Source organism: Sorex fumeus, unplaced genomic scaffold, assembly GCF_029834395.1.
Source record: "Sorex fumeus unplaced genomic scaffold, SorFum_2.1 ptg000008l, whole genome shotgun sequence".
NCBI lineage: Eukaryota > Metazoa > Chordata > Mammalia > Eulipotyphla > Soricidae > Sorex > Sorex fumeus.
In genome coordinates, this window is record NW_026606065.1 from 21,908,366 (window position 1) to 21,935,540 (window position 27,175).

General features: G+C 50.3%; 1 protein-coding gene across 1 annotated transcript; it reads right to left on the bottom strand.

The window, feature by feature from the left end:
* Positions 1-1,245: 1,245 nt before the first annotated feature.
* On the bottom strand, positions 1,246-26,414 carry TNFSF13B (TNF superfamily member 13b). The gene is made up of 6 exons (XM_056109487.1): positions 26,053-26,414; positions 25,914-25,977; positions 12,152-12,208; positions 3,419-3,531; positions 3,194-3,344; positions 1,246-1,368 (listed from the first exon to the last, which is right to left on the bottom strand). Exons 1-6 carry the CDS (start codon positions 26,278-26,280, stop codon positions 1,256-1,258), a joined length of 726 nt encoding a protein of 241 aa, XP_055965462.1. The 5' UTR covers positions 26,281-26,414; the 3' UTR covers positions 1,246-1,255.
* Between the last annotated feature and the right edge of the window lie 761 nt (positions 26,415-27,175).

A 27,175-nucleotide genomic window follows, 5' to 3' on the forward strand; every position in this document is an offset into this window, starting at 1 on the left:
ACAGCCCATGAGGCAGGAGCTTTCCCACAGCTCTGGGACACTGTGATGTCATCACCAAAACGAGAGGGAATAAAACTGTGTCACATCGTCACAAATGTCTGCCTCGACTCACACTGAAGACTTCTTACCTAACAGCATTCTTCAACCGATGCCTTATGTGCCTGCACTGGGATTACCCTTCCTTAAAACTTCTGAAGGAAAAGCAAGCAGCCGTAGAAGAAATCAATACCTATCAGTATGGACACAGGAGAGAGCTCTTTCTGTCCTGCAAAGATCTGTTCTGCCATCAGACCATAGAAGAAGGAGAGAAACTGCATCAGTCATAGAAGAAGGAATGAAATGGCATCATATCATTGAAGGAAAGAAACTTTATCAGATCATAGAATAAGGAGAGAAACTGCATCAGATCATAGAAGAAGGTGAGAAACTTCATCAGATCATAGAAGAAGGAGAGAAACTGCATCAGATCATAGAAGGAAAGAAACTGCATCAGATTATAGAAAGAGAGAAACTGCATCAAATCATAGAAGGAGAGAAACTACATCCGATCATAGAAGGAGAGGAAATGCATTAGATCATAGAAGGAGAGAAACTGCATCAGATCATAGAAGAAGGAGAGAAACGGCATCAGATCATAGGAGGAAAGAAAATGCATCAGATCATAGAAGGAGAGGAACTGCAAACCAAAATTAAACAGGGACATTTCAGGAGCACTTGCACAATTTCTTGGTTCCAGTGGTCAAATATGTCCAGGTGAAAAGGAATTCCTTTCATGAATCCATGCAATTTGTAGAACTGCTTTTACCTCCCACCCCACACACACTATTAATTGAGAAGGGGGTGGTGTGCCTTTAGCATACAAATAAGTGATGAATTCTGAGATTTCCCCACCCATGCCCGCAGTCCTGCAGATGCGGGCACTGATTCTGGAGTTGATAGGAAGACTGCAGTTTTGAAGAAGTGCTCGCTATCCTCTGAGCCCAGTGCTTCCTGCAGCCCAGCAGCGGTGACTCAGCGGGCAAACGTGGCAGTGCAGTGAGAGGTCTCTCTCCTCCATCTTCTCCATTTCTCATCATTCACATGACACCATTTGGTTGTGGTTGTCTGTTAAATTTCCTGTTCGGTCTGGTTTCAGCAAACCCAAACCAATAGCCCACAGACAAGGCCACGGGGAGAGGGGGCTGGCGTTCCTTTGGGTGTTTTCCCCCTGAAGATGCGGAGGGAAGAAGAGAAAAGCCACCGCAAGGCGTGCAGGTCACAGCAGCTTCAGTGCACCAAAGAAGGTGGCGTCCCCGTCCCGGGAGATCCTTGCGTCCTCCCGCGGGATGGCCAGCTGGAGCTCGTCTCCCACCTCCAGCCTGGCAATGCCTGGGAGGAACGAGTCACAGAACCGTCAGAGGGCACAACGGGAAAGGAACAGGGTCTTAGATCAAAGCAGCCGGCTGAGGGTTTGCACGCGATGCGGCCACAGGGCCACCTGGACTCAGTGACCACAGACCAGCCCCGGGATGTTCTGAGAATCTCAGGAGTCACCCCAGGTACCAAGGCACCAGTGACCTGCATAAGGTCGGAAAATCTGAACAGGATACAAACATCAAAATTTAAGAAAACAAAGTGAAGTAAAACGCAGCACCTTCCTCTGTGGGATCAACTATATAGTTCAGATAGTTACAAGCTTCATCTTACTGGCAAGAAAGGCCCTCCCGTTGATCGTCGATTTGCTCGAGCGGGCCCAGTAACGTCTCCATTGGAGACTTTGTTGTTACTGTGTCTGGCATATCGAATACTCTCGGTAGCTTGCCGGGCTCTCCGAGAGGGGTGGAGGAATCGAACTCGGGTCGGCCATGTTGGCCGCTTGTAAGGCGAACGCCCTACCCGCTGTGCTATCGCTCCAGCCCAGCTTTTGAAAACACCATTACATAAAAATTCGAAATGTACAGGACTGCATAGTTCCAAATAAACTCAAACGCATGTCTGAGGGCCAGAGAGAGTCTCTTGCCTTGCACAAGGCTGAGTGGGTCTGACACCCAGAACTACATAGGGTTCCCTGAGCCCCTCCGAAGGTGATTCTTGAGTGCAGAGCCAGGAGTAAGGCCTGCGGACAGCGGGTTGTGGCCTCTAATTAAAATAATAATAACAATAATAATAATAATAAACAAATGTGCAAATAAGAAACATAAAGGAATGAAGTGAACTCTCGAGTGGACTGTGGGCTCAAGGACCTTGTGATCACTTTCTTGTCTTGGAAGTCTGTTGCCACAAGTGATCACATTTGTCAGTATAATCAAAACCAACAGCCGGCAGCTTCCCAGGGGTGATGGGTGGGTCAGAAGTGTCTAAGGCACAAGGACCAGCTCTGGGGCCCAGGAGGGGGAGGCATACGTGGGGAAAATCTTTTCCCTGTCCCATTTCAGAAGGAAAATGAGAGGAGAGGAGATGTGGGAGCTCACAACACAGGCTGGCCCCATGGTGGGGCCACGACTGGGTTCTGGAACTCTGGGTGCTGGGTCATGGGGACTCTGGGTGCTGGGTTCTGGGTGTTCTGAGCTATACATGCATATGGTGATGGTTGGCCATCATCAACACTTAACCCCTGGATCCTTCCAGCCATGTTTGTGGGTGTGACGAGTGTTGGGTTACAATCTGACGACATCCTGATCATTGTTGGGTACCACTATTGCTCATTTTATCATATTCGGAGCCTCTGATGGTTGGGGAAGTATGGTGGGGTCACCACATGGCCAAGCAAAGGAGATGAGCCATGTTCAAGCTAAATGGTCCAGAGGCAGAGCCCTTGCTACGTGTGCACAAAAATGGTAAAACAAGTAATGGTTTCATCTGTCCCAACTAAGATGGACTGATCATCTTCTGTTTTTATATTTTTTGTTTTTATTTGGGGGTTGAGGGGACACACATGGCAGTGTTTAGGACTTACTCCCATCTCAGTGTGTCTCAGGGACCATTCCTGGCCAGGCGTGAGGGACTATATGGGGTGCAGGGATCATCCTTGGGTCCGCTGCACACAAGGCGAGTGCCCCACCTGCTGTGCTATTACTCTGGCCCCTTGGGCTGTGCTTAACCCAGGAAGTCACCCCGCTGAAAGGGGAAGGTCTGTGTCTCGGTGGGGGTCGTGGCCAGGTGCTGGCTTTGTACTGCAGAGCTGAGATAGTCGTGAGCAGTGCACTGCACTTACCCGCCGAGTAGCAGGAGTTATTGGGGAGCGTCTCTGGCATGTTCTGGATGCATCGGAACAACGTCACCAGACTCAGCTCGTCCCCGAAGACGTGGACCTTCTTCCTCTGTATCAGGTGCCCCATGGCGAAGGTGCTGTCCGTGTACAACACCTGGGGGATGGGCAGGCGGTCAGCTGCGGCCCAAGGGAGGCACGGCGCTATCCCCCAGCCTTGGCCTGGCGTACCTGGCCGTAGATGAAGAAGTAGCCCGCTTCTTTGACCAGGATTTTGTTCTCTCTCTCTTCTAAGGCTTGTCCTCGCTTAAAGCTGAGAAGCCAGGGAACAAAGGTGTAGGCTCCTGGGCAGAGAGAACGGGAAATAGGGGAAGAGCCAGCCTTTCCTCGGCAGGGCCTTCCAGAGCTGACCCATCCGAAAGGAGGCTTTCCTGCTCAAAACGCTTTTCAAGGAGGAAAAGAGGCAAAGGCCCCACTGTCCACACAAAGCTTCTGGGGTGCCATGTCCATAATCCCCAACAACTCCAACATGCAAGGAGCCAGAGGCTTTGAACGGTTACAGGATGAAGGTGTGAGGAGCAAGGGGTGGGAGGGTCTGCAGGGCTCCTCTTGGGCTCTCTGAGAGGTGGGAGTAAGTGCCTGATCTCCCAGGGGACCCTGCAGGGCGGCCGGGGCTGTGTCGGGAGGGATGGAAGGTGGTATGGGACCAACCGAGGCACAGGCAGGCTGAGCATGAGGGACTGACCAGAGTGCTGGCCAGGACTGACCTGCCACATCAAAGAGATGAAACTCGATCACTGGGTCATACCACAGATAGACATACAGGAAGCCCCCTGCCCCCACCCATTAAAGGGAAGCTCAGGGGACATGCCCAGGGCTCTAGCCTCACGGGGGAACTGGACAATCAACTGAAGTGGCCGGAGAAGCAACAGAGAAGACACGGATGGGAAGACAGACGCCCACTGGACACTGTCAGTGCCTGACCACTGAGCAATGGGGCCGGATGCTGGGACATCCTGCGGACGGCAGGCTCAGAGCCCAAGCATGGCCAGAAGTCACACAACAAGAAGAACAACAAAAAGTCATCTTATTATTATTATTATTATTATTATTATTATTATTATTGGGGGCTGGAGCGATAGCACAGTGGGTAGGGCGTTTGCCTTACATGCAGCCAACATGGCTGACCCAAGTTTGATTCCTCCACCCCTCTCGGAGAGCCCGGTAAGCTACCGAAAGTATCTCGCCCGCATGGCAGAGCCTGGCAAACTACCCGTGATGAATTTGATATGCCAAACACAGTAACAATTGTCACAATGGAGACGTTACTGGGCCCGCTCGAGCAAATCGATGAACGGGATGACAGTGATACAGTGATTATTATTATTATTACTTTACAAAAAAGGGGAAAAGGTCTCAACTAACACTTCTTCAGAGAAGACACACTGATGACCCAAAGACATATATATTTTTAAAAAAGATGTTTAACATTAGCTGCTGTTAAGGAAATGAGAATTAAAACAAACCCATGTACATGAAAATAACCTATACCCAGAAAATTAAAAATCATTTTTTTACAAAGACATGGAGAAAAAGAACACTATTAGCAAGAATGTAAACTGGAAAACAGTATAAAATTTCCTTTAAAAGAATTAAAATGGGGGCTGGAGAGATAGCACAAGCAGGTAGGGCATTTGCCTTGCACGCAGCTGACCTGGGTTCGAGTCCCAGCATCCCATATGGTCCCCTGAGCACCACCAGGAGTAACTCCTGAGTGCAGAGCCAAGAGTAACCCCTGTGCAATTCCGGGTGTGATCCAAAAAGCAAAAAAAAAAAAAAAAAAAAAAAAAGAATTAAAATGGAGATTTCATATGACCCATCAATATTACTCCTAAACATTTATCTGGAGGATTTAAAACAAAAATTGTTTTGGGGACCACCTGTGGCAGTGCTCAGGGATGACTCTTGGCTCTGAGCTCTGGACTCCTGAGGCTTTGGGACCCCCTGGAGGCTAGGGACGGAACCCGATGCGTTGTGGGCACAGCGAGCACCCTGCCTGCTGTATCACTGCTTCAGGCCTCCCTGGAGGGCACAGAAACACCAGTTTAAAACGGTTTCTGCCACGGAGAGAGGGAAGAGGTAAAGGGAAGCTGCCTGGAAGCAGCCAGCCCAGTTCAACCCCCCTGTCCTGCATGTGCTCCCCCAGCACCAGAGCCAGGAAGAGCCCCCAGGACTGACCACGGGGGCGGGCCCATTCCCCCAGGCTATCTACACCTGTGTTCAGAGCAGCATGACCCGTGACAGTGAAAATGGTTGACCCTGGTGCCCATCAACAGGTAACAGGAGAGGGAAACCACAGCCACCAAATCAGTGAAAGATGGGAGCGTGCAGTGAGGACACGGCATGGCTGGATCTGAAGTTATTATGTTGAATGCACTGTAGCACTGTCCTCCCGTTGTTCATTAATTTGCTCAAGGGGCACCAGTAACATCTCCATTGTGAGACTTGTTGTTACTGTGTTTGGCATATCAAATATGTCACAGGTAGCTTGCCAGGCTCTGCCATGAGGGCGGGATACTCTCTGTAGCTTGCTGGGCTCTCCGAGAGGGACGGAGGAATTGAACCCAGGTTGGCCGCGTGCAAGGCAAACGCCCTCCCCACTCTGCTATCGCTAGAAAATTATTATGTTGAATAACTAAGGAAATAAAAGCAACTTCCAAATGTCTTCATTCATTTGGAAGCAAAGAAACTGTCAGAAAACAAGAAAACCTAGTGGCGACTGAAAAAGAACTGGAAGGGAGGCATGGACACGGGCTAGACGAACAGGCAGGGGCTGGACATGTGCTGGAGGGCCCGGGCAGTGACTCTCCTCTGAGGGTTTCATAGTTTCACTGGTGAGCCCATCTATCTAGACGGGACACTTCCTGGAGAGATTCTTCTTTTTTTTTTTTAAAGGTAAGGTAAGGTAAAGGCCCTCCCGTTGATCGTCGATTTGCTCGAGCGGGCCCAGTAACGTCTCCATTGGAGACTTTGTTGTTACTGTGTCTGGCATATCCAATACTCTCGGTAGCTTGCCGGGCTCTCCGAGAGGGGTGGAGGAATCGAACTCGGGTCGGCCACGTTGGCCGCTTGTAAGGCAAACGCCCTACCACTGTGCTATCGCTCCAGCCTACTTTAAAAAAAATTTATTATTCTTCTGCCGTTCCCCCCCCCCCACCCCCACCAGCAGCAAGGTGGCCGCTGCCTCAGAGCTTATTGGAAAGCCAGGTATGAACCAGTGGTGTTGGGGCAACTGCAGTCTCATGGGAAGGGGACGGTACCAGCTAGTCCTTCACGCCTACCGAGGTCACAAGTTGCCCCCCACGAGTGGCTCTCCAGCATGGCCATGGCTCCAGAGGCAAAAGGACTTAGTCCAGAGCCCGACAGCTTGCGGCAGAAAAGTGCATGGACCATGCGTTTAACTACGGCGCCATGCCTCCCCTGGAGGGAAAGGGTGTGGCTCCCTTCCACCTTCCCCCCCCCCCCCCGCCCCACCCTCCCAGCAGCAAGGTGGCCGTTGCCTCAGAGCTTATAGGAAAGCCAGGTATGAGCCGGCAGTGATGGGGCAACTGCAGTCTCATGGGAAGGGGGGTGGTACCGGCTCCTCCTTCACACCCTACAGAGGTCACGAGCTGCCCCCCACGAGTGGCTCTCCAGCACAGCCATAACACTGGACGCACAGAAACCAATCTCGTAATGATCTGGCTCTTTGCAGAAATCCAAAATCATTATATGACATTATATAATTCTCATACCAGCTATAGAAAACAAAGTATTTCACAATGACTTTTCAGCAATTCTGATTGTTGGGGGGAAAGTCTAAACAATAATGGTGCATCTTTTGTCGAAATAATGAATGTAATCAATGTAGAGAAGAGTTAAGTAGAAATCATCTGCCTCACGGGCATTGGGAGGGGTGGGGGGTATATTGGGGTTCCTGGTGGTAAAAAGTGAATACTGGTGAAGGGATCATTGTATGACTGAGACTTAAATCTGAAAGCTTTGTAACTTTTCCCACAGTGATTCAATAAATAAGTATAAGAAGAAAAATAAATAAATGAATAAAATTATGAAAAAAAGAAAAGTAAGGTGGAGTTCACGCCCAATTCAATCAGCTAATCAGTGGCTGAATAAATAGCAGTATCCTATATTAAAAAAATTATTATTGAATCACCGTGAGATACATTTACAAGCTTTCATGTTTGAGTTTCAGTCATATAGTGATCAAACACCCATTTCTCCACCAGTGCACATTCTCCACCACCAATGTCCCCAGTATATTCCCCCTTTCCAACCCTCCCCCTGCCTCCATGGCAGATAATTTCCCCCATACTGTTTCTCTACTTTTGGGCATTATGGTCTGCAATACAGATACTGAGAGGCCATCATGTTTGGTCCTTTATCTACTTTCAGCACACATCTCCCATCTCGAACGATTCCTCCAACCATCATTGACTTGGCGATCCCTTCTCTATTATAGCTGCCTTCTCCCTGCAGAGATTCTTGATCCCTGTTTCAATTTCCTTAATTGCCATTGGCCTGTTCAGGCTCTCCACCTCTTCCTCACTCAGCTTTGGGAGATGACATGACAAAAGTTGATCCATCTCTTCTAGATTCTCCAGCTTCAGAGCATAAAGTTGTTCCTGGTAACCTCTCATTTTATTCTGAATATGAGGGGTCTATAGTGATTTCTCCCCTTTCATTTCTGATCTGATTTATTTGGACATTTTCTTTATTCCTTCTTGTGAATCGAGCTTGTTTATTCTTTCAAAGAACCAACTCCTGGTTTCATTGATTCTTTGTATTATTATTATTATTATTTTGAGTCTCTGTATTATTCATTTCAGCTTTTAGTTTTTCCTATTTCCCTCCTTCTAGTATTTTTTGAGTTCATTTGCTATGCTGTCTCCAGATTTGGGAGATGTGTGTTTAGGTAGTTGACTTGGGCTCTTTCTTCTTCCTTCACGTAGGTCTGCACTGTGTGACCCTTAGTAAAGCTTTTGCTGTATCCCACAGATTCTGATGGCTGGTGTCTTAGTTCTCATTAGTTTCAAGGAAGCTTTTAAGGTCCTCCTTGATTTTCTCTTTCATCCAGTTGTTGTTTAGTGGATCACTTCTGGTGGTGTTTGGGAGACTGTATGCAGTACCAGAGGGGAAAATCAGTGTCAACTGCATGTGAGGGAAGTGGTGTAGACCCTGTGGTATATCCCCAGCCCTTGTAGAATCACACTCACTCAGACGAGCCTCCAGCCCACCCCGCCACCTCTAGATCTTGGGGTACCAGGCAAGATGAAAGGGAGGTCCAGGCTGAGTGGCAGGTGACCTGCCTCACTGCTGAAGGAGTGCACGGCCAGAGACAGTTTGCTATGATGAGGTATTTTAATTGGGGGGGGGGGGGGGGTGAGTATTAGGATGCAAAACATGTTTCCAAATTAAGATTGCAGGCAAGAAATGGCTATCAGGAGACTGCGAAGATAATGAAAAGGAAGATATCTGTGACTGCACAGGACAACAAATATTTTCTTTGTGAAAAAGAAGAAGAAGAAGAAGAAGAAGAAGAAGAAGAAGAAGAAGAAGAAGAAGAAGAAGAAGAAGAAGAAGAAGAAGAAGAAGAAGAAGAAGAAGAGGAGGAGGAGGAGCATGGGGAAGTGACCAGGGCTCAGGGGTGCACTCCAGTGGCTAAGGGCGTGCCCTGCCATGGACAGCCCTGGTGTGAGGGCCCACCCCCCACCCCCAGACTGACAACAAACCCAGGTCGCTGTTTGGGTTGCTGCAAGGGTCTGCGCACGGGAGGCCAGGCCTGGCAGGCCACACAGTGGCCCGGCCCTGCCCCTGCTCCCCACTCCCCAAAGACCCGGGAAAGCCGCTAATCAGATCTCCACAGCCAATAAAGCAGCCCCTGGAGATGGGAGACATGCTGGTTTCCAGAGTCCTGCAAAGTGATGCTTTAGGGGCTGGAGCTATAGCACAGTGGGGAGGGCATTTGCCTTGCATGCGACCGACTGAGGTTCAATCCCCTGCATCCCATATGGTCCCCTGAGCACCGCCAGGAGTAATTCCTGAGTGCAGAGTCAGGAGTAACCCCTGAGCATCGCTGGGTGTGACCTAAAAAGCAAAAAAATTTAAAAAAAAACCAGAAAAATGCAAAGTGATGTTTCACTTTCAGACAATGACCCGAAGAGTCACTTTTGTAGTCCAGACCTGGGCTAAAGCACGGAAGGGGTGTTGTGCTCAGGGACACCGAGACCAGAGTGACCAGCCCTCGCTCCCTGGAGCCTCACAGACTCCCCCTCAGCTCTCGTCCGTCCTTACACATCTTTCTCCCAGAGATGCCCTGAGATGAACCTTGTCACGGAGCAAACTCTGGGCTGCCCTCGTCTGCGACATGCCCCAGACTCCACTCGGGGGTGAGGTCCAGAGCTGCCCAATTCCCAGCTCAAGTGAAGCGTCTCCTCACAGCGCCAGAAAAGGCCCCCCAGGTGGGGCAGGGCTGCCATGCACTGGAGGTCGCATCCCGGGCTCTGCGCTGCCTGCTGTAGGGACAGCAGCCAGCGCAGAAGCCCTCCGACCTGAGCACTCATGTAGAGGGCCGAGCCGGGGTGCGGGGGAGGATCAGGCCAGTGCAGCTGCCTATGATTCATAGAGTGTGTGCAAACCTTTTCCAAGTCCCTGTAGCACTGTAGCACTGTCCTCCCGATGTTCATTGATTTGCTCAAACGGGCACCAGTAACATCTCACAACAAATTGTGAGACTTCTTGTTACTGTTTTTGGCATATTGAGTACGTCACAGGTACCTTGCCAGGTTTTGCGTGTGGGTGAGATACTCTCGGTAGCTTGATGAGCTCTCTGAGAGGGCCGGAGGAATCAAATCCAGGTAGGTCATGTTGGCCACGTGCAAGGCAAGGCAAATGCCTTACCCACTGTGCTATTGCTCCAGCTGAGTGATAGCATAGTGGAGAGAGTGTTTGCCTTGCATGCGACTGACCCGGTCGACCGGAGTTCGATTCCTCCACCCCTTTCGGAGAGCCCAGCAAGCTACCGAGAGTATCTCGCCTGCACAGCAAAGCCTGGCAAGCTCCCCACGATGTATTCGATATGCCAAACACAGTAACAAGTCTCACAATGGAGACCTTACTGGGCCCACTCGAGCAAATCACAGTGCTACTATTTCTTTCCAAGTTACATCATTTTAAAATGTTATCTTTGGCCCTCGGGGCCTGTTTTGGCTTTATTTTTATTTTTAGGAAACAGTTTGCTGCTTTCAAAAGAGCTGCAAGCACAGGGCTCTGGGGGAGGAGAAGCCATCAATCATAGTACTTCCCAGGCCTCGGTCGCGGAGGAAACAGCAGGAAGGGGGCAGGGGGGGTGGCAGAGCATCCCCACACAGGGTCCCAACCCCCCTCACTGCACCTCCCCACTGGCTCAGTGACCTCAGCCCCACACAGACATTCCATGGCTCCACCTTCTCTGTTCTCCTCCACTGCCCGGCCCTCCTCTGCAGTACTTGTTTTTCCCTGGGCCTTTGGTTTCTTCCTGGCAGGGACCCTCCATGAAAACAGGGGTTTGTTCACTGCGAAGTGTCAGTCACATGACTGAAAAGAACGTTTCTGCTCTTAACCCATGTGTGCAAAAGGAACAGTTTGATACTGGAAATAAGTCATGAAAATACCTTTGCATGAGAGGCGGGAGATCTAAATCCATGTGGGGGACACGCCTTGCTGCCCAGAGCTGACCCTGAGCACTGTCAGGAGTGGCCTCAGGGCCGCCACTGGGGCTGCCCTGGTCACCCCTGCACTGTCCAGCCTGGCTGGCCAAAGACCCCTCAGAGTGGTCCCCGAGCACTGCTGGGGAGGCTCCACCCCCCAAAATGCCATTTGTACTTTCTTCCATATGTGACCTGCTTTGCAAGACATTGCGGGATATAAAATAGCTATGATTTTTTTTATATCATGTAAAATCCAGTTTTATCAATAAAAGATTCAGTTTTAGCTCCATCCCATTATTATTTCTCTAACCTCACATAACAGAATAACCATTATTTGGTGTTCTGGGGTTACTGCGGGTTGTTCTTAGCTCTGTGCTCGGGGGTCACTCCCGGAGGCACGGGGCAATCCAGGACCTGTGACGCTGGGGTCACACTGGGGCTGGTGTGCGCAAGGCCAGAGCCTTCACCCCTGCACTATCTCTCTGGCCTGAGGGAATTGATATTTGTGAAGAGAACCTTGAATCACTACAGAACATACATGATTTATGTTCAAAAGAAAATTTAAGGGGCTGGAACAATAGCACAGTGGGTAGGGCGTTTGCCTTGCACGCGGCAGACCCGAGTTCAATCCCCAGCATCCCATATGGTCCCCCTGAGCACCGTCAGGAGTAATTCCTGAGTGCAGAGTCAGGAGTAACCCCTGAACATCTTCAGGTGTGACCCAAAGAAGGGGGAAAAAAGAAAAAAAATTAAAATCTTGTCTTGGTATTGTTTTTGCTTTATCATATTCTAATTATTTAAAAAATTCTTAATATCGAGGGGCTGGAGTGATAGTACAGCGGGTAGGGCATTTGCCTTGCATGTGGTTAACCCGGGTTTGATTCCCAGCATTCCATATTGTCCCCTGAGTACCACCAGGGGTATTCCTGAGTACAGAGCCAGGAATGACCCCTGAGCATCACCAGGTGTGACCCAAAAAGCAAAATAAAGTCACTTAATGTTAAAAAAAATCTTTATGTCAGTATTTAGTCAACGTTATCTAAATATGAGGTTCTCTGGGGTGGTTCTGTTCGCTGGATGACACTTTTACCCATAGATTCCCCTAATATTCTACAGCAAGCAACATCTAGTCATGGGGCCATTGGAGGCTTATCTGAGTCAAGTGTGGAGATGCCTAGAGGCAGCCGGGCTGAGACAGCTGGGGACCAGCACGCATTACCTTTCCGTATCACAGGCGTGTCGCTGTCTGCTATCAGTTGCAAGCAGTCTTGAGTGACTGGAAAGCAAAAACAAAGCCTTTTAGTTCCTTGGCCAGAACCAGGCAGGGGGTGCGTGGATGGAGACCCTCAGCTCCCTCTGCTGAGGATGGCCGTGTTCTCCCTTGACCTTGCCTCTTACCCGACCTCTCGCACACCTCCCTTGACCCAATAATCTCGTTATTTTTAATTCACTGATTGTCTACTCCTGGGATTCTTTTCTGTGAGGGCCAGATGGTGGAATGGAACATCCTGGTAAGGTCTAGGGCTGGTTTCCTTTCCCGCAAAGAGGAATTCCTGGCTTCCAGCTTGGGTTCACGGCCCCCTCAGAAACTGGGTGGTGAGGACCACATCCCATACCATGCAGGACAAGGGGATGTCAGGTACAGCTTGACACCTCCTAGAAGAACTGGTGAAATGTGAGGTCTGTGCGTGCCAGGTTCTCAACAGATGGTCCTGTGAGATCTGTGCTGTGTCGGGGCTCTGAGGAGACAGTCCTGTGGGGTCTGTGCCATGCAGAGCTCTGAGGAGACAGTCCTGTGGGGTCTGACCCATGTAGGGGCTCTGAGGAGACAGTCTTGTGGGGTTTGTGCCATTTGGGGCTCTGAAGAGAAAGTCCTATGGGGTTTGTGCCATGTAGGGGCTCCGAGGGGACAGTCCTGTGGGGTCTGTGCCATGTGGGGCTCTAAGGAGACAATCCTGCGGGGTCTGTGCTGTGTGGATCTGAGGAGACGGTCCTATGGGGTCTGTGCCATGTAGGGGATCTGAGGAGATGGTTCTGTGGGGTCTGACAGGGCTCTGAGGAGACAGTCCTGTGGGGTCTGTGCCATGTAGGGGATCTGAGGAGATGGTCCTGTGGGGTCTGACAGGGCTCTGAGGGGACAGTCCTATGGGGTCTGTGCCATGTAGGGGATCTGAGGAGATGGTCCTGTGGGGTCTGACAGGGCTCTGAGGGGACAGTCCTGTGGGGTCTGTGCCGTGTAGGGGCTCTGAGGGGACAGTCCTGTGGGGTCTAACTCATGCAGTGGCTCCGAGGGGACAGTCCTGTGGGGTCTGTGTCATGCGGGGCTCTGAGGAGACTCTCACCAGCCCTGTGAAGTCTGACTTATGAGGGCTCCTAGGAGAAACTCATCAGTCCTGGACCTCCTGGGAATTTTGGGGTGACTGAAGTGGATAAAGAGAAAGTGGGAGATTTCCTTCACGAGACTGCTGTCTCTCAACTCCTCACTTCACATAAATCACCCCGGGGTTCCTCTCAGGCGAGACCAAATGGCTCCCATGGCAGCGGCTCCAGGTCCATCCCACCTGCCCTCTCCTGCCCAGGGCCCGGTTTCCCTTTCCAAGGTCTGAGTCATATGCAGCTTTACAGCGTTACTTGTGTTCAAAGATTAGGCATGGGGCTGAAGCCATTGTACAGTGGAGAAGGTGCTTGCCTTTCATGCAGCCAACCAGGGTTCATCTCTGGCACCACACTTGGTCCCCCAGTTCCCTCCATGACTGATCCATGAACACCGAACCAGGGGTAAGCCCTGAGCACTGCCAGGTTTAGCACAAAATTCAAAAAATTATTTTAAATAAAATAAAAAAATAAAGGTTATACCATATGCTTATAGCTGCTCTCTATTAGATTAAGAAAGTTACGTTCACTCCCAGCTGGCTAAAGGATTTTGTACCTTTTCAAAGATGAATTAAGTTTCATTTATATTGAATGCTCTATGTCTGATCAGGTATCTTTTTTTAATCCATAGATTTTTATTGTAATCATTTCTTTATCAGTACAGACACAAGAAGTATCTATAATATTTCCTAATAATATAGTCAGTATTTCCTGTCTTAGCATAAAAAACATGTTTATACTCTTATAAACCTATTCAGATTTTCCCTTGGAAATTTTCTAAATTCTCTCCACCCTTACTAAATTTTACATGTGTAGACTTTACCTATTTCATGTAAAATCTAGAATGTAATGGATTAGCATAGAATTATTTGTACTACTAATTTTTCTTTTTGGGTCACACCAGCGATGCACAGGGGTTACTCCTGGCTCTACACTCAGGAATTAACCCTGGCGGTGCTTGGGGGAACCATATGAGATACGGGGAATTGAACCCGGGTAGGCCGTGTGCAAGGCAAACACCCTACCTGCTGTGCTATTGCTCCAGCCCCCATACTACTCATTTTTAAAAAATGTATACACCTCTAAAGAAAAATTTTGAGAAAAAATTTATTTTACTAACTTATCATTGATTTACAATTTTATGGAATTTCAGGTTCCTTCTATTTCTATTCATCTATATGTGTGTAGGTATCACTACAGAGAGAGAGAGAGAGAGAGAGAGAGAGAGAGGAACAGACAGACAGACAGACAGATCATCCATGTGTGGAATAAAGAAGAAACATAGTAAGGAAATACAAATGGTCCAATTAATCAGAAGGGAAGAGTCTGCCTATAGGAAACTGAGCTTCCAGGGACGGGGGAAAGGACCATGGGAGATGCAGGCTCTGGGTGGTGTGGGAAATGATGTGTGCATGTGGTGAACAGTATGTAAATCCAAGTACCTCCATAAAAATGCTTAAAAATATAAAAAAAATTAGCCCTACAGAGGAGCAAGGCTAGTCATGACCAGCTGTTTTCCAAGTCTAATCCATGAACCAGTTAAACGCTCAGACTATTCTGGAATGCTGTTTCATTTCACAACATTTGACATAAAAGTATGACGCGCTAGTACTGAAAGACTCTCCTGCCCCCGTGCCGACGTTCCGCAGAATTCCCAGCAGGGGCCGGCACGGTGCTGAGCTCCGTGTGCTGGTGAGGCAGCCTGGACATTGAGCAGCCGCTCCAGGGGGGGTTAGTGGTCACAGTTGTAGCCCTGCCATCTCTCTGCTGCCAAAGTGCCTTCTGGCCAGAACTCTGCACCACAATGAGAAGGAGCTAGAACTCTTCTCCAAGACTCAATGGAAATTTCCCAGATGCTGCCCACTTCTGGGAAACATTAATTTGCACCAGACAGGACATGTGGCATATTCCAGAGAGCATTCAGGGGTGCAGATAAGTGTCCAAGAAGGAGAGAGACCTCCCGAGGCAGTAAGCGCCTGGAAAATATGAAACAGCCATTCCAGCATGCCTGTTTGAAGCGAGGAAAGCTGATGGTTGAGATTTTTATCATCTAACAAGTATTTTATTCAGAGTTGAAGCAATATCTCAAAGATGTACTTCTCCGTGTCTACATTCGAGGGCCCTGTCTGGAGAACTCCTGCTTCCGTTGGCTGAGAGTTTCTACCATTTCACACCTGGAATAACTGGTACGACGGTCCCCAAAGGCGAGTGGGTGTGGAGGATGAAGCCCCATTGAGGGTTGTATTTCCCCTGGTACCTACAGGCAAGGGCTGGAGCGATAGCACAGTGGTAGGGCATTTGCCTTCCAAGCGGCCAACATGGCCGACCCGAGTTCAATTCCTCTGCCCCTCTCTGAGAGCCCGGCAAGCTACCGAGAGTATCTCGCCTGCACGGCAGAGCCTGGCAAGATACCTGTGACGTATTTGATATGCCAAACACAGTAACAACAAGTCTCATGATAGAGACATAACTGGGCCCGCTCGAGCAAATCAATGAACAACGGGAGGACCAGGACCGTGACTGTGACCTACAGGCAGACTCGCAACATGAACCACTGCGACTCCTCTAGAACCCGCAGCTCTTCCCCGAGCCCACCACTGGCCGAGGGTTCTTCCCCGAAGCCACAGCTGTGTGCTGGGAGACTGAGCTCTGTGGGTCCAGTTGACCGCTGTGGCCACAGGACAAAGCAGAAGCATCACAACAGACAGCTTTAAAGGAACGTGCACAGACACAGGGAGGGCGGCTGGCATCCTTTGGATGCCGCCTGCTTCAGCCCTGACCATCTTCCCAACCAGCACTTCCTAAGGACTCGGCACAAGGGCCCCAGGGGTCTGTGAGTTCAAGAGTCAATCAGAGCAAGCTGAGCTCTGGCTCTCTCCTCCCCTCCCCCAACACACAGCCAAAGAAGACAAAGATGAAGGCAAATTCTCCATCCTCCTCTTTTATGTTGACCTGTGAACATGGACATTGTGACAAATGAAAGGGAGACTGCCTTCAAAGTGGCCAGGGCTGAAGACTGGCCTTTAGTGATTCTTCACAGTGTAAGAAATTCACTTACAAAATGAGTCAGAGAGAGAGGAATAGACACAGAAGGACTGCACCCATTTGTGGAATATGAAGTAATATAATGGGAGACTAACACCCACAGAAGTAGAGATAAGGGGCAGGAAGATCATTCCACGGCTTGGAAGCCGGTCTCACAGGCTGAGGGGGAAGGCAGTTGGGATAGAGAAGGGACCACAAAGTGAAAGATGCTTGGAGGGCTCGCTTGGGATGGGAGACGTGTGCTGAAAGTAGACTATAGACCGAGCATGATAGCCACTAAATACCTGTATTGCAAACCACAACACCCAAAGGAGAGAGAGAGAAAGAGAGAGAGAGAGAGAGAGAGAGAGAGAGAGAGAGAGAAAGAGAGAGAGAGAGAGTAAAAGGGAATGCGCCTGCCACAGAGGCAGGGGGAGAGGATGGGGTGAGGGTGGTGGGATACTGGGAACATTGGTGGTGGAGAATGGGCACTCATGGAGGAATGGGTGGTACTCGATCATTGTATGACTGAAATGTAATCATGAAAGTGTGTAAGTTTGTAATTGTATCTCACAGTGTTTCATTAAAAAATTTAAAATATGTATTTTATTACCCATGGAAAAATAATAAAAATTAACAGGTAATATTTGACTAACAACAACAACAAGAAAAGAAATTCACTTACACTATTAAATGTTTTCTACAAAATATAACAGAGTTATATCAACAGAAGAGAATTCCTGAAGCAAGAACCGTTGAGAGCAAAAGGTAACCTTCCAGTGATCAAAACGTGGTATAAAGTCTGAAGAACTTCAGCATTAGAAGAGGATCTAAATGTTCTCCTGCGAAAAAACTCTTTGAGGGGCTGGAGCCATAGCACAGCTAGTAGGGCGTTTGCCTTGCACGTGGCTGACCTGGGTTCGATTCCCAGCATCCCATATGGTCCCCCAAGCACCCCCAGGAGTGGTCCCTGAGTGCAGAGCCAGGGTAACTCCTGTGCAATGCCGGATGTGACCCAAAAAGCAAAAAAAGAAAAAGAAAGTCTTTGAGTTACATTCACACACCATTTAACCAGATAAAGTGGTTTGGAAATAGGTGAGAGAGGGCAGCATCTGTCCTGCTCCACGGACACAAATCCTCTTGAACTGGAACGTGGTTAACCACATACTGGCCCAACAGACTAAACACACAAGAAGCTGCCATGACTAATACAACACGCTATGTTCTGCTTCCACGAAAACTGTGTCCTAGATAGTGTCTCTGACACAGTTACCTTATTCATCGGACCCACACACCCACCATGTCCTCACTGACCCATCCTGTGTAAGAAATCCCTTCTAGCTCCTAATGAGAACCCGGCAGTTCCTTGACTGCTCTTCTTCATTCTGCCATCTTACTCTCTGCACCCTGGGCCCTATGGCATGAGTGTTCCTCGAAGAGAAAGCCTTTCTGGCATCTTGGTGAACTGTCATTCAGTCAGTCAATGCATGTCATAGCCACCGTAGGAGCTTGGTGCTTCTTGAAGCAGTTTTGAATAGCTAATCAGTGGCTGAAAAGGGTCGATTAAGAGAAATACCTTAAGGAGCGAAGCATGGAGCTGGTGTCAGACACGAGCTGTGAAGAAACTGGGCAAGCATGGTTTGAGGGTAAACACTCCTCTCTGGGGTAGGAATGTAAGAATCCAGGGGTGGAGGATCAGGTAATGGTTTTATTTGATTAGTAATATGCAGTTTGCCCAGGTTGGTGCTTCTGAAAGCAGGAAGTGTTCAGAGTTGGTTTGGGGGAGAAGACTCCCAAGTCATGTCCTCGAGACAGACCAATAAGGCTAATTCCAGGGGGCCAGAGGGGCCTTAGGACTAGCTGTTCTTGGGATGCTACAGTTCCAGGATGCTAAGAGCCACACTCAGCACACAGCAAGGCCTCACCCCTGCGCTGCCTGGCCCTGTGGGCAGTTCCTAAGAACTTTTTGAAAACTGTACTCAGAAGGACATTCTTCTTACTTTTTATTAAGGAATTGCTCACCTTGAGATAATCTATGTTGGGCCTGGGAGAGATCGAATCTGTCTGTATGTCGAATAAATGGCCTTGTGGGGAGAAGGAGAACGAAGGTCCAGCTACCGACTGGTAACAAATGTTCCAAGGTGATGGTGTAGTCTCAAATGCAATTATCTAAGTGTGCCAGGCAAGAAAAATCATGAGGATAAATGGAAAAGTTTATGATAAACTACTGGAAGCAATGGCAAAAATCAAGCAAATTTTGATTTAAAAATGTTTATGACTGGTGACTGGTGACTACATTTTTTGACTATATGTTTTTGAGGGAGCAGGAAAGACCAATAACAAGGTGTTAATTCGAGGGTATTCAGAAAACCAGCAGCAAGATAATGGCTCTGCAGGTGTGAGAAAGGGTACCCGCTCCCTGGGGGGTTTTGGACTCAAGAACAGAAGCAAGGCCAGCAGGAAGCCCCTCATGCGTACTGAGGAGGAGGGACCCGTGTTGCCCCACGTGTCCCCCGTTCAGACTCTGCCGCATCTCGCTCGTGTTTATGTTCCGTGCTCATGGCCATGTCGTATCTATAAAGTGGTGAACTTCCGCATAACCCCGCAGGTGGTAAGAGACAAACAATAATGTCTCATTCATTTAATGTTTCTGTTGTCATTGGTCTGAAAGTCTCATTGAAACTTCTAATGTTTATAGTTGGGTCATCATCTCCATCGGTTACCTTTCCTTATACAAACAGAATGTTTCTGTAATTAGAGGTGTGACGTGCAAAGCACACGAGCACTGGTGACTTACGAGTGAATAAAATTAGCTTTGGGATAGGGCATGAGCCATCCTAAAGTCAAGGACAGTGAAATGTAAAATAGAGACTCCCAGTAAACTACACGACTGCTAATGCCCTCAGCTTCCCCAGCGATCAGACAGGGCCCAGCCAGCCTCGTTCTCCTTCTCACCTCTTGTGCCTCCATGTCCTCTCGTGGCTACCTACATAACTACCCAAAGAGGAACTGCTTCGAACACCCCTGATTCCTTCGTCCCCTGTGGAGCATGGCTACAGGAACTGGAGTCAATAAGACTCACCCTTGCAAAGTGGTTCTGAAGTAAGGTCTCAGCGAAGGGAATGTCTGGGCAACATTGGCAAGAAAGGGGTGTCAGCACCAGGTGTCTGACCTTGAGCCTCACTCGACCTCCTAGTCACATGAACCCAAGACACAGAAACTGTCACATACGCTTAGCAAGACATCCTTAATTGCAGCATCTAGCCTTGATTGGGAATGGACTGGAGCAAAGCAGTGTAGGAAAGGTCATAAGCCAATAATGCTAAACTTGATATGATTGGACCTTCCTGAAAGCTGAGACCCTCTATAAAACATGTGTATATTTGGCAATAAAGTGAATAGCCATTGGCTGTTCCTGGAGGGGATTTCTTCTTGAGCCCATTATCCTTCGCCCCAGGTTTGCCCAGACCTGGTGCAACATATCTGGGCCATTGGGGAGACTGTTCCCCAATACTCCTCGGTCTTGGAACCCAGCGAGCGAACAAAGTCTCCAAGATTGAACATTAAACTTGAATTCAGTGTAGAGTCCTCCCCTTGCTCACTTCACCCAACTGTTTTACTGAGCACTTATTTAGGCCAGGCGTTGTGCGAGAGGGAGCAGAGCAATGATGGAAGACACAATCCCACTCTCACAGAGAGGCTGTGCAAAGTGACCACCACAAAGCAGGACACAAGACACAATGTGGGGGAGTGGTGGTATGCACAGTCAGCCCGTTCAGGTGACTCCAATATGTCCACCACAGCCCAGTCAAGCCAGTGAAAGACCAAAGGAAGACAGCAATGGCCAGAGGGCGGGGCTGCTGGGCTGAACACTGGCCAGGACAGTCACACCCAGAGCTCACACTTGGACGCTGCAAAGTACCCCAGCGTCTGTGCAGACTGGAGCCTTCCTTGCCTGGCACGTCCTCTGGGGCAATCGGCGATTTCTCCGACCCTTCGGCTCAGAGCAAGGCAGCCAAGGCAGCTTGGCCACGACTCCTGCTCTTTTGGGTAGAATCTGATGTATGAAAGAGCGCCAGGAAGGACTGGATGACGCTATTCATCCCTACACATTGCTCACCCACAGCCTTCCCCAACACACACAGTTCTCTTCTGAAGTCCTGCTCACTGTTGCAGATCTTTCTGCTTTAGGCTCGGGGCCATGCCCAGCCGTGCTCAGGGGCCACCCCCTGCACGGTGCCCCCGTCACTCCCTGCTGCCCGGGGCACACCAGGCCCTCTGCAGAGAAAACTGGTGTGACACCAGCTTCTTGAGCCTTTTCCCTAGTCCTGAAGTTTCCATAAATGACATGCTCAGCCTCAGGAAGAGGAGAGGCTTGCTCGGTCCCCGAGTTACACAGAAACACGCCCCTCCCCAGCCTCACCTTCTCGCTCTGGCGCTCTGAGCCCAGCCCTGTTCTCACTTTCAAAAACAATCTGTTCCTTTTGCAAACCACAACACCCAAAAGGAGAGAGAGAACAGAGGGGAATGCTTGCCACAGAGGCAGGGTGGGATGGGGGGATGGGCGGTGGGAGGGATACTGGGATCCGTGGTTGTGGGAAATGGGCACTGGTGGAGGGATGGGTATTTGATCATTGTATAATTGAAACCCAAGCACAAAATTTTTAAGTCTACAACTGTACCTCATGGTGTCTCACTAATAAAAATTTAAAAACAAAACAAAAAAACCCCCAACAATCTGCTCCTTATGATATCATAAGAACCTCGTTAATCGTGCTGGCTGGGAACTTCTCACAGCTTTCCCGTTCACGTGATTTTGCCAGGAGGCAAGTCCTGGGGTCCTTTTCCTGACCAGGACCCCACAAATGGCACCCCCTGGTGGGGGGGAGCAGACAGACCCAAACTCCTTCTGGCCACAAAAAATTACTCTCTTCCTGGCCCTGTGTTTCCCGAAACTTTTCGATACTGGCTAAGAATAGGGGTCAAAGGTTTGGCTGTCAGGTCCCTCTCTATTTTCACTTTAAGCACTTTTTTGGAAACTGAACACAGGCCAGCTCTTGCAACACTTAAAAAAAAGTCTCCTTGATGCAGAGTGCGGGGAAGGTTCTGGTCAAAGATCTCCAGGCAGCTGTTGCCAGAGGGAGGGTCACAGCCCCTCACTGGCCAGCGCCTCCAGGCCGCTTGGATCTGGGATAGCGGGTTGTGGAGAGCTGAGCCTACACTTTGGATAGGCAGTGGCCAGGCCAGAAACGCCAACAAGAGGGCGAGTCAAGCCCCAGAGCCCTGATCTCCCCATGTGCCCCCAAAGCAGAGCAGCTGGCTAACTAGAGGGGCCTTGAGCTTACAACACTTCATGCTAACTTGGTTCAAAACACTGATTTTCATAAAAATCCAAATGCAACATGGGCTCATTGACTGGTGCCTACAACATAATATATATATATATATATATATATATATATATATATATATATTATGAGGGAAACTGGTAGATTTAAATACAGTCTGGAGGATCTTGTTTGTTGGGTTGGGGCTACTCCTGGAGGCACTCAGGGGACCATCTGTAGGCTGGGGAGAAGAAACCCCATGTGCAAAGCCTGTGCTCATCCCAGCCCGTTGAGCTCTGCCCATGGGGCAGTGTATCGGGCAGATCCTGGTGTGTCGGTTTCTTCGTCATGACGGGAAGCGTAATCATGTCAAAGTTAAATTGGGCTCAGCTGGAGGGAATCACTGCAAATCTCTGCAGCACTGCTGTGTCTTTCTATGATCGTAAAATAATTCCAGAAGTTTGTTTAAATGGGGAGGAGGGAGGAGGGGATAACAGTAGATTTACCAAAACCTAAGCAAAAACAAAATAATGGCTATGGGGGTAGAGAGACAGCAGTGGCCAACCTGGCTGACTCCTCAGCACCACCAGGAGTGATCCCCGAGCACCACCGTGTGTGGCCCCAAAACAAACAAAGAAAGTACTTTTTGGGCCAGCTCTTTTTGTATATTTCTTGGAATTGTTCTAGTTTCCACCGGGATTTTACTGTTACAATGAAGACAAATCTAGCCAACATTGGGGATGAACTTTCTTTCATGTAAAACACGTGATTTCTCGTAACTCTGAAATTCCCTACTGAGCAAAGAGACTAAACACAAAGATGAACGTTTTATTGTCAAAAAGCTGCCTTAGGTCAGCAGAAACCCATTTGAAAGCATTCCATTTCTTTCTTTTTCTTGTTTTTTTTTTCCACAATTTTGGGCCACACCAGCGATGCTGAGGGGTTCCTCCTGGCTCTGTACTCAAACACCCTGGCAGTACTGGGGGGACCACATGTGGTAACTGAACCCAGGTCAGCTGCATGCAAGGCAAGGCCCCGGCGCATTGCACCATCTCTTATAGCCCCAGAGCATCCATTTTCTGAGCCAACATTAAAATGGACAGTTTAGGGGGCTGGAACGGTAGGACAATGGGGAGGGTGTTTGCCTTGTACACACTGACCTGGGTTCAATCCCCAGCATCCCATATGGTCCCTCATGCACTGTCAGGAGTGTAGAGCCAGGAATAACTCCTGAGCATCACTGGGTGTGACCCAAAAAGCAAAAACAGAAAGAAAGAAAGAAAGAAAGAAAGAAAGAAAGAAAGAAAAAGAAAAAAGGACAGTTTTGGTTCTTACACGAACCGGAGTGAAGTAGGCTGAGGGTTCAGGACGTGGGTGGCCGTGTGGCATTCGTGAAGAACCCTTAGCACCTGGCATCCACAGAGCCATAATCACCACTAAATCTTTAAAAAACAAAAAAAAAATGTTTCTGCAAATGTCTCCAGAAACATTTACGAGCTGAAAAGTTAGATTTTGGCTTACACGAACCCTTTGGCAATCCTCTGATGGTGGATTTCCCCACATTTCTGTTTGTTAGACAATAATCAGAACTTTTCTTTTCAAACATACTGAACTTTCTCAGACCTTCACTTGAAGTAGGACATAATTAAGAAAAACAAAACTGGAGCTGAAGTTCCCGTTTTAAAATCAAGGAAAAGCAGGTTTACCCAGGGGAGGCGACCTCTGCCCCATCACCCCCTCTGAGCCCTCTGAAACCCTCCCTTGGCTGTATCTCATCTTCCTTGCGAAAACTGTATTTCCACCAAGATAAGAGGGAAGCATGAAATAAGAGCCGGAGGCCAGGAAACCATCCTAACTGGGCCAGCCAGATCCAGGAGCTACTTGAGGACCATGAGTGAGGTCAGAGAACCTCATGAGGGTCTCATGAGGGGACAATGCTATGGTACCCCCCTCCTCACGAGCCTCGGGAGTTGCTGCACTCTTGGGTCAATTCACTATTTTTAATTTTTTAAATTTCAAGTTAAAGTGTTTCAAACGGGCGAGAGAGAGAGGGAGAGAGAGAGAGAGAGAGAGAGAGAGAGAGAGAGAGAGATTACAGTGAGTAAGGCATATGCCTTGTAAGCAGCTGACAACCTGGTTCTATCTCTGGCACTGAATATGGTTCCTTGAGTCCCACCAGGAGTGATCTTTGAGCACAGAGCCTGGAGTAAGCCCTGAGCACTTCTGGGTGTGGGCCAAACACAGGAGGACACTGGAGGATGTACGGATCCACAGTCCGGCAGGCAGGGCACTTGCCTTGCACGTGGCTTCCACGTTTGTTTCCCAGCATCCCATATGCTCCCCTGAACCCGCCAGGAATGATCCCCAAGCACAGAGCCAAGCGTCATTCCTGAACACTGCAGGGTGTGGTAAGCCCTGAATACCCCAATATCAAACAAACAAACATTAAAAAAAAAAAACAAACACAAGTGGCTGTGGCCACTTTCCTCGATGAGATGTCATGCATCCATTAAAGGCAGATGGCTAACAGCTTCTTGGAGGTGTCTGAAGTTCATCCTTAAAACAGGATATGACAGAGGGACCCAGAGGTGATACTGCCCCCACGAAAGAAGTGGGGAACTGGCAGTCAAGTACCTGCCGGACTCCTCAGACAGGGGCTATAGGACATGCAATGACCCTGGACCATTGGAGGCCGCTCCATCTCCCGCCGAGCACCTTGAAGGTGTTTCAGGGCTAATCCCACCAGGCGGGTCTGCAGGAGAGCGGGGCAGGCTGTCTGCAGGGCAGCACCCTGAGACTGTAGCCACTGTCAGTCCACAGCCCACAGCAAGATCAAAGTGCCTGGTGAAATGTGGCCTGGGTTTACAGACAAACAAAACCGGGCAACGCATCGGCACCTTCTCTAAGCAAGCCTGAGCTCTGGACATGGGGAGTAGGGAGCACACGCAGAGAGCAGCGCATTTGAGGGGGAAAAAAAATTGATCATACTCTGTTGAAAGTCCATGAAGTGTGTTGATACAGCTTGACAAAAAGGAGATAAAAATGCCGCATCATTTATGTGATGCTGGGTACCAGCCTCTGCGAATGCCAATTCCCAAATAACAACAGTCGGTGTGAAATCTCTGACTTCCCTGAGGCTACACCCTCAACAGAAATGGGAACAGAGGCCCCGAATTTGTAAGATTGAGATTTTGTTGGCTCCTTTGGGGGGGGGGGCACAGTTGGCGGTACTCAGGGATCACTCCTGGGGGGACTCCGGGGACAGAATGCGGCTGCATCAGAATCAGGTCGGCCGTGCGCAGGGTGAGGGCCTTAACCCCTGCAATGATTGCGCGAGACTGAGATATTAGTGAGGGCAATACCCACAGAATTGAGGATGTGGGGAGGCCCCACCCGGCTGCAGTTCCAGGAATCTAGTAAATTCTGTGAAATGGAGACAAGTGGAAACAACTAGTTTCAAAGATTGCTGGAGAGATAGAACAATGGGGACGACACTTGACTCGCACGCAGCCAATCCGGGTTTCATCCCTGGCACCTCATATGGTCCCCTGTGCCCCGCCGGGAATATGATTCCTGAGTGCAGAGCCAGGCATAAACATTAGCATCGCTGCGGGTGACCCCCAAACAGAACCCCCTCAAAATCAGAAAGTCCAACTACTCCAAGAAGCATGGGTAAGAAAGAGATGAACTTTAAAATCAGTGTGTCTGTGCGTGTCAAAGACAATTCTTAAAGCAAACACAAAATTAAAGTGTATACAGTTATGCAGGCAGGCACACACATGCATACATTCGGACATGTGCCAACATTCACATACATACCCACATATCTGTTTGCACGGACAGCCATTCATGCACACAGTCACACACACGCACACGCTTACAGTACACATACACATTCAATCACACATGCACACAGACACACACGCATGCACACGCTTGCAGTCACTCATGCACACACTCAATTGCAAGTGCACACAGTCACACATTCGCGCACAATCACACATGCATAGTCGCACACGCATACACACACAGTCACACACGCACATGCTCAATCACACATGCACACACACGCACTCACACACCTGCTCCCACTTACAGAACACTTGGGGCAGCTCGGCCCGGTGGTCCTCAGGGATCTCTGAGCGCCCGGAGAGCCCCCCACTCCTGCGTCCCCTGGCCAGTGTCCCGCGGCCGCGCCCCGGCTGGCCCTGTCCCTACCGGGTCCGGCCAGCGCCTCGCACTTGTGCCGAGTCTCACCTGCATCCTCGGCGCCGGGGAGCGCGCGCCTCCTGCGGCCGCCGTCGCTGGCGTTGCTGCGGCCCTGGAAGAGAAGACCCCGCGGTCAGGGCGGCCGGGCGAGGCGGGGGGCGCGGGGGCTCGGGGCGGGCGGCCTCACCTGCACCGCCCAGGTGCCCGCGGGGGGCGCGCCCGGCCCGGGCCCCGGCGGCAGGCGCGCGCGCAGCCCGTCCAGCTCGGCTTGCAGCGCGGCCAGGCGCTGCAGGGCCAGCGCGGCCAGGCCACAGGCCAGCAGGGCCAGCAGCAGCGCGGCGGCGGGCAGGCTGCGCTCTGGGCAGGACAGGCGCCGGCCGGGGCCGCGCTGGGCCCGGAGGATGCCCGCGCGCATCTCTGGGCCGCGCGCTCCGCGTCTGCAGGCGCGCGGCGAGCGCCGGCCGGGCCCTTGGCATCCGTGACCGCGCCGGCCGGGTCATTTCCTGTGGTCTGCCTCGGTGGCCGTCCTGCCCGGTTAGGCTGCCCCCCGGAGCCGGCTCCTGGGTCCCCGGCCCCGGCCCCACCGCGCTCTCCCCACCGGCCGGCCGGCCTTGTGCAATCCGCCCTTCCTCATTTCACTTTCAGTGTTTGCAGAACCGACGGGTCACCTCCAGCCCGGGCACCTCAGCCCTGGCCCCCGCAGTTAGCCCAGCGATGGCCCAGGCGGGGCGCGCACCTGGGGGCAGCGGGGGACCCCTGGGGAGGCCAGCCCCGGATTCGGGCGTGGCGCTCAGAAAGCAGGGGGCTGCGGGCAGCACTGCCTGGTGCCTGGACATGGCACTGGCCTCAGTCCGAGGGACAGCGATTCTGCTGTCCGCCTGTGCTCCGTCTGTCTGTTCACCTGGCAGGCTGTCTGTTAGCAACCTGTGCCTCAGCCTAGCGGCTGTCTGTCGTCTACCTGGCAGTCTGGTGGGCTACCTGCCTGCCAGATGCTGTTTGGCCCTCTGTCTGCCCGCGAGCCTATCTGTCTGTCTGACTGTCTGTCTGGCTGTCAGGGGTACAGTCAGATCCCAGGGGATCGTTTGCTGCTGTCTTACTGATCCCACTGAACACATTCTGCTGGATCCTGGAGGAGGGCTCAGATAACACGGGAGAGGGGGTGCATTTTGAGGGTCCCCGCCGCTGAGCCTCTGTCGCCTCAGCCTGAGTCTGTGGGCTGGAAAACTGACCTACAAGGACACGAGCAGTGTCCTTTCTTTATCTTCCTGGCCCCCAGACTCCTCACTCCAGGCTCTGTAGGACCCCCCCCT

Coding starts and splice junctions, on each gene's coding strand:
- TNFSF13B (XM_056109487.1), bottom strand. CDS start 26,280: ATGCGCGCGGGCATCCTCCGGGCCCAGCGCGGCCCCGGCCGGCGCCTG. Junction 12,209..25,913: donor CCCCGGCGCCGAGGATGCAG/GTGAGACTCGGC, acceptor TTTGCTTTCCAG/TCACTCAAGACTGCTTGCAA. Junction 3,532..12,151: donor CACGCCTGTGATACGGAAAG/GTAATGCGTGCT, acceptor CTCTCTGCCCAG/GAGCCTACACCTTTGTTCCC.